General features: G+C 42.5%; 1 protein-coding gene across 10 annotated transcripts in view; it reads right to left on the bottom strand.

The window, feature by feature from the left end:
* The window catches only part of LOC124861634 (R3H domain-containing protein 1-like), a 46813-nt gene that overhangs the window by 7976 nt on the left and 25632 nt on the right, over positions 1 to 13205 (bottom strand). For 7 of the 10 annotated variants that reach the window (XM_047355508.1, XM_047355514.1, XM_047355510.1 and 4 more), the window contains 12 exons: positions 12776 to 12835; positions 11766 to 11906; positions 11405 to 11513; positions 11161 to 11256; positions 10818 to 10843; positions 10585 to 10638; positions 7729 to 7961; positions 6210 to 6482; positions 5656 to 5795; positions 5330 to 5440; positions 3700 to 4041; positions 3424 to 3553 (listed from right to left, as the gene is read on the bottom strand). In XM_047355508.1, the coding sequence (XP_047211464.1) occupies positions 3424 to 3553; positions 3700 to 4041; positions 5330 to 5440; positions 5656 to 5795; positions 6210 to 6482; positions 7729 to 7961; positions 10585 to 10638; positions 10818 to 10843; positions 11161 to 11256; positions 11405 to 11513; positions 11766 to 11906; positions 12776 to 12835 (1715 nt within the window). The remainder of the gene's footprint in view (positions 1 to 3423; positions 3554 to 3699; positions 4042 to 5329; positions 5441 to 5655; positions 5796 to 6209; positions 6483 to 7728; positions 7962 to 10584; positions 10639 to 10817; positions 10844 to 11160; positions 11257 to 11404; positions 11514 to 11765; positions 11907 to 12775; positions 12836 to 13205) is intronic. The other 3 variants (XM_047355515.1, XM_047355513.1, XM_047355509.1) reach the window with 2 other exon arrangements.

The following is a 13205-nucleotide window of genomic DNA, read 5'->3' as shown; positions in this document are numbered from 1 at the left end:
CATTTCTAGGATGAATATAGGAAAAAAGAATGGCATAAAGATAAAAAATAACAAAATCCTAAGTCTTTCTATAGATTCTCAATTAGGTCAAGATCTGGACTTTGATTAGACCATTCTAACATGAATATGCTATGATATAAACAGCTCCATTAAAGCTGGGGCTGTCTTTTGCAGCCTTTAACAGGTTTCCTGTCCCTGCTAAAGAAAAGCATTCCCACAGCATGATGCTGCCACCACCATGTGAATAGGGAGATGAGCCAAGTTAGGTTTCCACCACAGTGTTTTGAGTGCAAGCTATTGGTCTCCCACCTGAGTGGGGAATCTCTTTTCTGCTTCTTTGATTAATGCTCATGTATCTTTTTCCTTTCAGTTCGCAATTATTCACTTTTTATACATAATACCCCAATAAAATACATCAAAGCTTGTGGTGGTAACGTGACAAAATGTGAAAAGCCTCAAGGAGTATGAATACTTTTGCAAGACACTGCAACAAAATAGCCCCATTATGCCCATAATTGGAGTTAAAAGACTTTTAACATATAAAAAACCAACAAAGGACCATTAAGGTTACTGTAGAGGGAGAACAATAGAAGAAGTGGGGCCATTTCTGCTAAACAGGTTTGCAGAAAGTCAATATATTTGATTTAGCCAGGGGTAGCTTGAGCCTGCAAAGTGAGTAATCGAGCCAATCCTCGACAGGGGATAAAAAAAGAAAACTCTTCACTTAAACTAGACATCTCATTTCAACAAAACGTATTTGGAGCGGGCCGGAGACTATGACATACAAAAGATGCTGCAAAGTCACACGCGTTTTCCAGAGGCTGAGGGTAAAAATGAGACACTTAAATGTCAAGGTGACAAAAAAATAAAAAAGACATTTGGCTGAACTACTTTCCCCCTGTGCCCCACATTCACAGTAATCCAGATGACAAAAGGAGAGGGCGTCCTTTTGTGAAGGTGTCTTTACGGCCCGGCGCTTTGGGAGAAAAGTACAACCAGACAATGAAAGAGCTCCACAAGGAACCGGGCAGCCAGGACTATTTTTATTCCCCCTCGCCTCCCACCTTCACTCCCCAAACCAAGCATGAAATGACCATCATATGAAATGCACCTTGCATTATTCCATTCCAGCAGGCAGCAGAGTGCAGATTTCTGACTTTTTGTATTTTCATAAAACCAAGGTAATGAGCAGCTAAAACAGAGGCCTCCTTCCATCCTCAGCCAAAAAAAGCTTCGGCCTCAAGGCGATTTATTTATTTATTTTTTTTCTACTTTCTACTTGCGCTGGCCGTGTGGTGTTGACATGGTAACGAGTTGTTTCCTGGAAGTGAGCTGCGAGGGGCTGAAAAAGAGACCGGTTCACTGTGAGATTCATAAAGGCCTCTCAGACAGCGTCCCGGCCCCGCATCCCGCCTCCCAGATCTCCATGTGCCTTCCTCCTGGTGTCCCTGTCGCAAAGCTTGTTGGAATTTCCAAAAGAGAACCACCAACCATCTGCTCTTGTTTAAAGAATTGATAAATCGTTAGTTTAAGGGAAGGACTTTTACTTTTACTGAACCAGCGGTGGTTTCAATTAGAGAACACCAACCGTTAATAACCTGCCCTCTTACCTTAGAGGAAAGTCTAAAGAAGACGGATGTGCTGCAGGAAATGACCATGACAGAAGTCACAGAGCTGTGGAGGTAGTGACGGACTGATGCAATTAGTTGCAACAGCAACAGGATCCTCAGCGGGCTTTGACCGAACCGTCTGAGAATTTTCCATTGATAACTTATGTACCACGTGTGCAACTTCCTGCTGCACTCACACCTTCACCCTTTATATGGCAATATATGTGTTTCTTTTTAATTAAGGCAAAAACAGGGTGGAAATGAGGCTCCTGTTTTCTTTTTTTTTAGCATTTCTCTGCCTCCCTGAAAAATAATTGCCGTTCTCCTCCTTTGTAGGTCAGCTTCATTTGTCCGCTGCCTATTCTCCGGCTCCCCAGCAGGGAAGCCACATTTCCAGCCCTGCAGATGACAGAATAGTGCCGCAGCCACTTACAGAGACATATGTGCAGCAAGATGTGTACGTGTGCTTGCACAAATCCCATCCAGCTAAGCAACAGCGTGCATGTGTGTGTGTGTGCGTGCGTGCGCAGTGAGAGAAAGACAAAATGGGAGCTAACTATCTCAACTCCTGTGGTGAAGGAACAAAAAAAAAAAAAAAACAGAAAGGGAATAAACTGGTCGCTAACTCCCGGGGATGCATCTGAAGCTGTAAAAAAAAAAAAAAAAAAAAAAAACAACAGAAGAAGAAGCGAGAAATGTTTGTCCTTCAGCAGAGCTGTCGGACAGCATCTCCAGAAGAAACGAAGAAAATGGCAGCGAGAGCACAGTGGACAGATAAGGCCTTCTGAGCGGCAAGGCTAAGCTTTTCTCTTAACAGCAGGAGCAAAAGAGACCGCCATTATTATTCATTAAAACCTGCTTTGATTTTTCTTCTGATCTGAGACACTAATTCAAAGCTTTATTTGAACAATTTGTAGCTTTGGTCTCGTCCTGAAAACTGGTGGGACAGTTAGGAAACCTGGTGCTACATCAAAGAGATCATCTTTACAAGTCTGTGCACCTTGGAGTGTTTCATGTCAGGAAGAGAAAACCTGCCAGGCTTCAAGAAACTAGTTGTACTAGTTAAACTTTTCCACATAACCACAAACTTAAACGTATTGGCATTCTTTGCGACATGATGAACATTAAATAGTATATATTTGTGAAGTGAAAGAAAAATAATGCATGGTAACTCTGGAGGAGCTGCAAACACTCCCAGCTCAAGCTGACAGAGTCACCAGAAAAGTCACTTTTGGAAAAACAGACCAACATGCAGTTTGACAATATCTATGTAGGAGATATGATGAGATCAGGCCAGAACTGGACCTTTTGGGCTGATGAGCAAAATGCTGTGTTGAGGCAAAAGAACACACCATCCCCATGGTGAACCATGGTAGTGGTAGCATCTGTGGATATGCTCTGCTTTAGCAGGGACAGGAAAGCTAATTGGAGCAAATGGGGTGATGAATAAAGTAAAATACAGGTTGATCCAAAAGGGAAACCTGTTAGAGACTGCAACAGACAGACTGGGATGGCCCAGTCAAAGTCCAGACATAAATCTAATTAAAAATCTGTAGCAAGACTTGAACATTGATGTTTACATATGACTTTTATACTGGGACTGACTTATTTTGAAAATAAGAATAGGCATACATTTCAGTTTTCAAATATGCAAACCTGGTAGAGAAACATACTAACATTGTTACACTTTGTACCAATGTTGTAACTTTAACTGTGGCTATAATATGGCAAAATGTGAAAATCTACAGTAGGTATGAAAACAACTGAGACCATTTTCTCAAAGTGTAATGTTGCTCTTTTCAAGTATTGTTACCTTGCTGCTGGGGCAGGTTTTGGCTCTGAGGGCAGCTATAGGTCAGTTGGTTGAGAGGAGCTCGATACTGCTGCTGCTGGTTGGAGCACTGTGGATGGTGGGCTGATGAGCAGTAACACGTGGACATCTGCTGGAGACACAAAGGACTGCTTTAACTCATTTGGTTTCACTTCACAGCTAAAGGACAGAAGAAGGATTAGTCAAAGCTTGGTTTTTAACACCTCACCATAAATCAGACAGACAGCCTGATTTCACATGCAGACTTAATCACGCTACCTGTTGCACCGGCTGCTGGATGTAGGTGTGCTGCTGAAGCAGGGGCTGATTTAGTGCAGAAAAAGCGGCGGGGCCTGCGTTCGAGCCAGGATATGTGTGGTTAGGGCCCGGTGCCGGGAGTGGGACGTGCTGACCCTGCAGCACCCCTGGGTGACCCCCTGATGGTCCTGCCACCATGTAGCCGGTGACCTGCGGTGGTGGAGCTCCCTGCAGCATCACAGGGGATGGGTGGTGGTTGTACAGGGAGGGGTAGTGACGGCCGTCTGGAGTCGACACTCCGCCGTCACTGGATGGATGCTGCGACAGGGTCATGTGACTAAACTGGGCACTGAGGACTTCAGGCTGCAGAGACAATGTTTTATCAGAAGAACGTGTGCAACACCAATCAACATGGCAACTTGCAAATCAAGTCTGTAATTTGAGCAACATGGACAAACAGATAAATTAAACCTAGAAGATAAAATCTGTCCTAAAGTCAACTACTCATCCATATCACCAGAGCTAAACAGTCCAGGTCACTTCTGACATGTTGGAAAAGTCATGTTTTCAGTCATGGATTATTCAGTGCTAACATCTGGTGATGAATTAAATATTAATGGAACTTTCCGCAGGCATAATTAGCCACAGAGGCACGTCTTTCACTAAAACCAGGTCAGAAATGAGGTTAAGTGAATGCATGATCCACATATGTGGAGAAGGGATCCTGCCAGATACACCTCTCCACCTCAGTGGCACCCCTAGTAAAGATATGCCTTGAAATACATTTAGCCTTTATTAACGCAGCATAATCACACACTGAAACATCCTTTAATCTGGGAACTTTAATTTAAAACAAACCAGGGTATTTAAAAGCTTTCTAATAATTCTGACTTTTTGTTTCCCTGGGCACAAAGACGTAAATTTCTCTTCAAAATGGGAAAGACAATAAAATATGTCATTCACGTAAGACAGATGTGTGTTGATCTTCATAAGTCATGACAATGCGCGATGCTGTGGGCCTGTTTCTCTACTTTGAAATACAAGGACATTTCTTCCAGTAGGATGATGTGAAAAAAGGGTAAAGAACAAAACTGGTTCAACAAACCAAAGTTTTAATTGACCTTCTTCCACGACCAATTCGGATGCCAGATCTAAATTCAGTCGAAATCCATGAAGAAAAGAGAGCCAGACGTTTGCTCAACCTATAGAAATTATGAAGAGTAATTGCCAAATAATCCCTCTCTCTGCATGCTCCATTCATCTGAGAAGATCCTTGTAAGGTTCGACATTTCTAGATTGTCCAGCGTGAGATGCTGCTGCTTCAACAAGATGGATTCTTTTGTACACATCTTTATCAGAGGTATATAAATATGTTCGTAGCAACATGCGCAGAAGGTAATAACATACAATAACTTAAGAGACGATGTATATGGTTCCTTTATTCTTTCAGTTTAAAAGCACACAGATAAAGTATGAAGACCTGGGTCAAAGTAGAGCTCGAAGCACTTGTGCCGTTTTATGCATTATTGCTTTCATTTCATTAATATATAATGGAAGTGCTCAGAGTAAAACCAACTCTCAGTGATCCAGGTCTGACAGGAGATGGAGCAGGAAGGAAAAGGTTTTAAAATGGAAGAAAGAAGATCTGTACCACAGTGTATTGTTGATTAGGACAGACAGGCAGGAACTGAGAAGGAGGAAGAGGATAAGAAACCGTTGGGTTGTGGACACGCTCAAAGGACGGCTGAAGAGGACAGATTGGCTGAGAGGGAAGAAGATGAACAGAGGGACAGGATGTCAAACTGGACAAAGGAGACTGGTCAACAAAGAATAAGAGTTCATTGGATGGGTTTAGTGTTAAACAGTTAAACAAGTTAGAGTGAATAAGGAAAAGCAAGAAAAGCACTATAATTGAGATTAATTTCATTAATTTTAGTTAAAAAGATGAAAAAAGTAAACGTATTCATGTCCACTGACCTGTGAGTGAATGTGATTGGCTGGCTGCTGCTGCGACGCTGCAAGGATTGGCTGCGGCATGGTTTTCCCCTGCTGTGGGACCCTGCCAGCAGCCGGGTTATAAACTACTGCACTGCCATCAGGGTGCATGAAAGGCTTGCCTGTCAAAATGAATTCACAAGAGATGCGGGACCGTCGGCACATTAATAAATCAAAAAACAATGCAAACAATTGAGCTGCACACAAAAGAAGACGTGTGTGAATGCTGATCCCGCGACACACCCGGGTCTGGTCAACCTAGGCTGCTTTTGATGATTGCTTTGCTCTGCGGCCCACAAGTTCACAACTGTGCACTCGGGACCACGATGCATATTCAGAGATCTCACCCATCTGTTCCTGCATCCTGATCAGAGTAAATGTTGTCCACCAATTTGACAGAACCTGAGTCATGAATTTTCATCAGGAAAACCGGAATTTACAAAACTGGAAATTTTACTTTGATCTAATGCGGCATGCTAAGGTTGGGCCAACGCTTGTTTGCTCTGTTGGTGACTGTTCCTCACGCCGAGCCTCACCTGTGTACGGGTTGATCAGAACGCTGCCGGGTGGAATCCCTGAGGTTTCTAGCGGCAGCATATAGTAGTTTGTCGCGTTGCTGGCGGACGGCAGCAGTTGGGAGGGGTTGCTTTTCACAGCCTCGGGGTGTCCAGGGCCTCTGGTGTCGACGGCACGGTGGGACAGGGGGGTGCTGGGGACGATGGAGCGCGAGGAGGCAGATACTGGGAGGGGCAGTTGGGGGCGAGACAGAGAGCTGGACGAGGAGCCGACACTGCTGCACGATTCAGAACCTAAGGAGGGGAAACAAAGGAAAATGATCATCTAATGACCAAACCTCTGAGGGTGATTAGCTTGTTGCTTCTGGCTGCTCAGTGGCTTAATGTGGGTGGTAATGAAGGACTGTTACTAATAAAGCATCCTCACTTTGGGCGACATCAGTCGGGCCTCTTAAGGCGACTGTTGATGATCCATGATGAATCTCCTCTTTTATAATTTAGCTTTTGTTTTAATTTCAAACATTTGTGCAGATGATTTAAGTTTGTTATCCTTTGAGCAGCTGGTTTTTTCATGGATCATTGAGGACTTTACTAAAAAAAGGGAGACTTTAAACTGCCTTGCAGAAATATTCACCACACTTGAACTTTTTCAGTGAATATTATTAGGAATTTATGTGACAGACCAACACAATGTGATGCATAATAACACTACTTTGTATTATTCTGTTGCACCAAACCCAATAAAATACACTGAAGTTTCTGAATGTGAAAAACCTTGATCGTGAACAAATTCCTGCTTTCTGATAAACCATGAAAGCTGCGACTTTAAGCTTAGGTGACAGCTGCAGAGATCAGAACAGAGGCAAGATGTCGGTTTTCATTTCACTCCCTGAATGTGAGGGAGTCCAGTTGCTTCGTAAACAACTTACAGCAGCTACCTTTCAGCAAAAAAAGCCCTTGGCAAAAATAAGAAAAAGTAAACATCAACAGAAATGATGTCAGGGAGAGCAGAGGCCGACTTCATGATAACTAAATAAGCCCAAGATGCAGAGCGTCTGCTCTAAGCCAATAAAGTTATAGATGGATAATACTGTTGGGGTAAGCACTTGCTGGTGAAGAGTGGACTTAAATGTATCTCAGTAACATGCTTCTGCTTGTAAATAATGCAGTCAATGGTCACCGTTAGCTTTTTATTCTGCTGCTCCAACACTTTTTCCAGCCTCTTCCATTACCAGGTTGAAGCTGTAACTGGTTTTGTCAACAGCAGCAGAATAAACGTTTGTTCCGATATGATCTCTGCTAAATCCTTCTATTTTTTTACTCTTTAATGTGGTAACTTTGAAATCAACACGTAGTAGTGTATTCATTAAAGGTATTTTTAGTGATGTGCAGCCTGAATATGCAATCTACAAAAACTTCCTTTGTTTGATTTAAGGGTGTTCCAAGGACACCGTCTCTGCCTCAAACATCAATCAGCATCCAGACATTGCACTGCAGGTGTTTTCCCATAGCTCCGCTCATCTGACACATTCACTCTTGCCTGTTTTAGAAAGTTTCCCGGTGCTCTTGCTGCTGGCCGTGCTGTCTCCTCGGATGAGGCCGGGGGAAATGCCGCTGAAGCTGCTGGCCTTAGTGATGGCAGGCCGCGGGGCAAGCCGGTTGGAGCTGTCCGAGCTGTCGGTGCTGCTCCACGGCCGAGGCTCGCCGTGCCGGGGCAGCGTGTCCGTCTCAGAGCTGCTCTGGCGGCTGGCGCCAGAATGGCCGGCTCTTAACCTGAATGTGGAAAGTAGAAATAATATCGATTGACTGCAATTAATAATTTTCAAGCACTTTTATGTAAAATTTGAGCTATGGTGAGATTTGTGTTCTGCCATGAATGATATCCAGTGTAACCAAATGCCTTCAGAAGTCTCCTATTCTGTAAATGGATCCAGCCCTGTGAGCCAAGCGACCTTTTACTGCAGTTACAAATCAGATTGCACGGACAGTGTCTGTAAACACTGGTTTTCAAGCCTTGTCGCAGATTCTCAAGTAGATTAAATCTCAACTTTGACTAGGCCATTCTAACACATCAATATGCTTTGATGTAAACCACTCCATTATAGCTCTGATTGTATGTTCAGGGTCGCTCTCCTGCTCTGCCTTAATCCCAGGTTATTTGCTGCTTCTACCAGAGTTTCTTCCAAGATTTAGCTTATTTAGCTCCAGCCATATTCCCCATCAGCTCCGAGCAGCTTCCATGTCTCTACTGAAAAGAACGTCCCCAGAGCATGATGTTGCCACTACCATTTTTCATGGGGAGGACGGTGTATTCAGGGTGATGTTCTGTGTTCGCTTTCTGCCACGAGTTTCTAGAACAGAAGCAAAAAAGTTCTCATCTGATCAGAGCTCCTTTTTCAACATGTTTGCTGTGTCCCCTGGATGGCTTTGAGCTAACTAAACCGGATTTATCACAGCTTACTTCCATAAAGCCCAGATTTATAGAGTGCATGAATAGTAGTAGTCCTGTTAGCAGATTCTCTTGAAGATGGACGGCCATGTGCTGGTAGGTTTCTAGATAATGTTTGTGATCTAACCCTATGATCTCTCTAATAAACCTCAGAGGCTTTCATAGAACAGCTACATTTAGACTCAGATTCATTTACAGACAGTTGGACTAATTGTGTGATTTCTGAAAGTAGTTGCCTCCACTGGATTGTAATTAGGGGTATCAGAGTAAAGGGGGATTTTGAAAATAATTTCCCTTCCACTTCTCCATTATGAACTACTTTGTGTTAATCTGTCACATAAAATCCCATAGAATACTTAAAATATTCTGATTGTAATGTCTTAAATATGGAGGAAGATAAAATTAAAGTGATATGAATATGTTTAATCGCCTATACAGGGGTTGGACAATGAAACTGAAACACCTGGTTTTAGACCACAATAATTTATTAGTATGGTGTAGGGCCTCCTTTTGCGGCCAATACAGCATCAATTTGTCTTGGGAATGACATATACAAGTCCTGCACAGTGGTCAGAGGGATTTTAAGCCATTCTTCTTGCAGGATAGTGGCCAGGTCACTACATGATACTGGTGGAGGAAAACGTTTCCTGACTCAATCCTCCAAAACACCCCAAAGTGTCTCAATAATATTTAGATCTGGTGACTGTGCAGGCCATGGGAGATGTTCAACTTCACTTTCATGTTCATCAAACCAATCTTTCACCAGTCTTGCTGTGTGTATTGGTGCATTGTCATCCTGATACACGGCACCGCCTTCAGGATACAATGTTTGAACCATTGGATGCACATGGTCCTCAAGAATGGTTTGTATTGGGCGAAGGGAATGCCATGATATGGCAGCCCAAACCATCATTGATCCACCCCCATGCTTCACTCTGGGCATGCAACAGTCTGGGTGGTACGCTTCTTTGGGGCTTCTCCACACCGTAACTCTCTCGGATGTTGGGAAAACAGTAAAGGTGGACTCATCAGAGAACAATACATGTTTCACATTGTCCACAGCCCAAGATCTGTGATCCTTGCACCATTGAAACCGATGTTTGGCATTGGCATGAGTGACCACAGGTTTGGCTATAGCAGCCCGGCCGTGTATATTGACCCTGTGGAGCTCCTGACGGACAGTTCTGGTGGAAACAGGAGAGTTGAGGTGCACATTTAATTCTGCCATGATTTGGGCAGCCGTGGTTTTATGTTTTTTGGACACAATCCGGGTTAGAACCCGAACATCCCTTTCAGACAGCTTCCTCTTGCATCCACAGTTAATCCTGTTGGATGTGGTTCGTCCTTTTTGGTGGTATGCTGACATTACCCTGGATACCGTGGCTCTTGATACATCACAAAGACTTGCTGTCTTGGTCACAGATGCGCCAGCAAGACGTCCACCAACAATTTGTCCTCTTTTGAACTCTGGTATGTCACCCATAATGTTGTGTGCATTTCAATATTTTGAGCAAAACTGTGCTCTTACCCTGTTAATTGAACCTTCACACTCTGCTCTTACTGGTGCAATGTGCAATCAATGAAGACTGGCTACCAGGCTGGTCCAATTTAGCCATGAAACCTCCCACACTAAAATGACACGTGTTTCAGTTTCATTGTCCAATCCCTGTATATTATTAAACATTATTAACAGATAAAAGCTACCGTCTTTGGTGAAATAACACTCTTTTAATTTAATTAAACTGGCCAGCTACTTGGTCTGAATGGGCCATCCCAGACGAGTCTGGCTGCAAAATCCTATTAAACTGAAGCTTTCCAGAAACAAATCCTCAAATCAGTGATCTTTCTCCTGAGTGAGATGATTAAGACAGGGGCTGTGCCTTTAGTTCCATCTCTAGAGGGAGGACAGATGATAAGAGACAGGGGAGTGGGGAGGGGTCAACCTACCTGAACATTTGCCGTCTCTGTAGAGTGCTCATGCATGCGTGTTCCTCCTGTGCACTGAAAGGAAGCGAGAGAACATATTCAAAGATGCCAGACCTGGCTCCAGTTCTTACAGATTGAGACAAATAGTCGAGATAATTTAAAGATGGAGAACATCAGTGCCAGTTTAGGGGAGGAAACCAGCTCCGAGTAAACAAATAAGGTGAATTTCTGATTAATGTAATCTTACTACGTACCTTCTATCTAATAAGAAGTGTTCTCCCTGTGGGTGAGAGGAACATTTTAAGTATATATTAATGTAAAAATAAAACAAAGTATATACAATCACAGTAATTGTTCAATTGCATCAGGTGCTTAGAGCCATAGAAAAGCTATAAATGTGGCTCCTGCACCACGATGAGTCCAAATCAGAGCATCTCTGTGTATAAATTCATAAAGGCAGCATTGGTAATTGGTAGCAAGAAATCCACTGAATTTGCACATGAATAGATATGACACAAAGATTTGTGAAACATGTCTCTCCCCCCTCTACCCCCAACACCCTCCCCATCCCAGTCCGCCTACACCAACAGCTCTCACATCATGTGCAAAAATCCTTTCTCTGGCTCGCTGGTACTCCTCCTCCCTCTCCTCCATCGATTTGCTCCTCTTGTCAGCTTTCAAACGCATTCGGATCTGGCAAGGACACACACACACACACTTCTTTAGCAGCTATGTGAGGGACGCCAGATTGTCCCACTCTTTGGAACATGTCAGAAATGAAAGTGACAGCTTGGTGAAGAAATTTTATATATATACATATTCACAAAAAAAAAAAGCCTACCGCGCTATCTTCGCGATCAAAGCTGGCGTTGTCGCGTTTGAGAATGTAGCGTTTCTGAAAATCGTCCGCCCTGTCATCCTTGATGTGCTCCGAGAATTTCTGATCGGGTCTGTTGGCGGGGGAATTCACAGGAGTTTTGGTGGCAGCTTAATTTATTACAGATACTGACAGCAACATATGTTAACCAAGCAGTGAAGTAAGAAACCAAGTTCTCTACCGGCTGGTTGGGACCAGCCTATGGTTGCAGAAAACCCCCCAGCAATTAAAGAACAAAAACACCACATGAAAAATGATGCAGTACAAGGGGCCCAGCAGTGATCCAACTAATGCAATGCCAAATAAAATATATAAAAAGGCTTACATTCTAGTGTTGATGGTTTTGTTGATCACCACTGACTTTCCACTGGGGTCCACATTGTGGTCCATGCCAAAGTAGGCTGCTACGCGGTGTAACAGCATCCTGTGGTAGGATGTCATAGGGGGGAATTTTCTCTTTTGGCTTCTAAAAGCAGAAACAGGAAACACAGAAGGGTTGTTTTTTACTGCAGTGATGCCACTGTACGCTCATCTCCTTAGAAACCATCAAGATTTATCATTTTGCAAAAGCAGGAAGATTAATTTAACTTTGACCCCTATGGATATTTCTTTTAGACGCACCAATTGTAATTTTCTGGTCAGTTCTGGCAGATTCAGGTTGGAGGTTCCGAATTTCTCAAAGATTGACAACCCTTCTTGTCATCATAGCAATGAAATAGAAACCATTTTGTATACTTATTTTTATATAAACAATTATTTAGGATAATATACTCAACCTTTTTTTTTTCTTGACAAATTGCTGCATTGCATTTTCTGCTAGGCTTGAAGATATTCTGTGGTTATTTTATTCTGGGGGGATCAAGCCTGACACGTACTTAGAAAAGCATTAAAAAAATAAATAATTAGGAGGGAAAAAAACTGTATTCCTGAGAGACGATCAAGTGGAAATTGGCTGATTCAAGCCACCATCTGATAAAGATGCACCAATCAGTCAGTCAGAATTGGTTACATGATCCTTACATGATCTTCTTTTGTCAGGGGCCTGCGCTATATACATAAACCAAATTGAATTAAGAACTCAATTTATAGTCTTAAAATGTAACACAAAAAGCTTGCAATTTTCTGAGTTTAATAAAAATCTGATTATGGTCAAGGATGTATACTTTGATGGAGAAACGTGGAAGATGTGATTCCTTCATTTTCTGTTAGATTTAAAACCAGCAGCTTATTTTTCTCTCTCCTATGTTTTATAATCGGAAGACCTCAACAGGGTCAGACCTTGGCCAAAGTATCAGCCCGATCCTGCACCCCACCCGGAAAAAGAAAAACCCTCACTCATTATTGCTGATGAAATCCAAGATGTCCTGTTCCAACTTTAGCAGCATGATTCGATCCCTGAGAGGCAGAGGAAAGAGACAAGAGACTTTGACAAACTAGAACATTTCGCATTTTAAAATGTGTCTTCTTGTAGCATTAAAGGCATTCCTATATGGCCATAAAATGAACAGTAAAGAAAACATTATATGCATGTAATTATCCATGCAGGTAAGTCAAGGTTTCTGAGCTGTGTGATTGTGTTATTTTATTTCAATTTAATCTAAATAAAGCCTAATTCAGTACAATTCTGTTCCAAGTCGTTTTAGAACATTTAAGTTCACTATATCACAATTATTTTAGTCCAGTTTTGTCATTTCCAATCTAATTACAGTGGAATATATTATTTAAAATTACATGTCCTACAATTACGGTCCATTTCAATGTATGT

The sequence above is a fragment of the Girardinichthys multiradiatus genome, chromosome 24 (genome assembly GCF_021462225.1).
Source record: "Girardinichthys multiradiatus isolate DD_20200921_A chromosome 24, DD_fGirMul_XY1, whole genome shotgun sequence".
Lineage (NCBI taxonomy): Eukaryota > Metazoa > Chordata > Actinopteri > Cyprinodontiformes > Goodeidae > Girardinichthys > Girardinichthys multiradiatus.
Note: the sequence above shows the minus strand (reverse complement) of the source record. Positions and strands in the feature narration are given on the sequence as shown.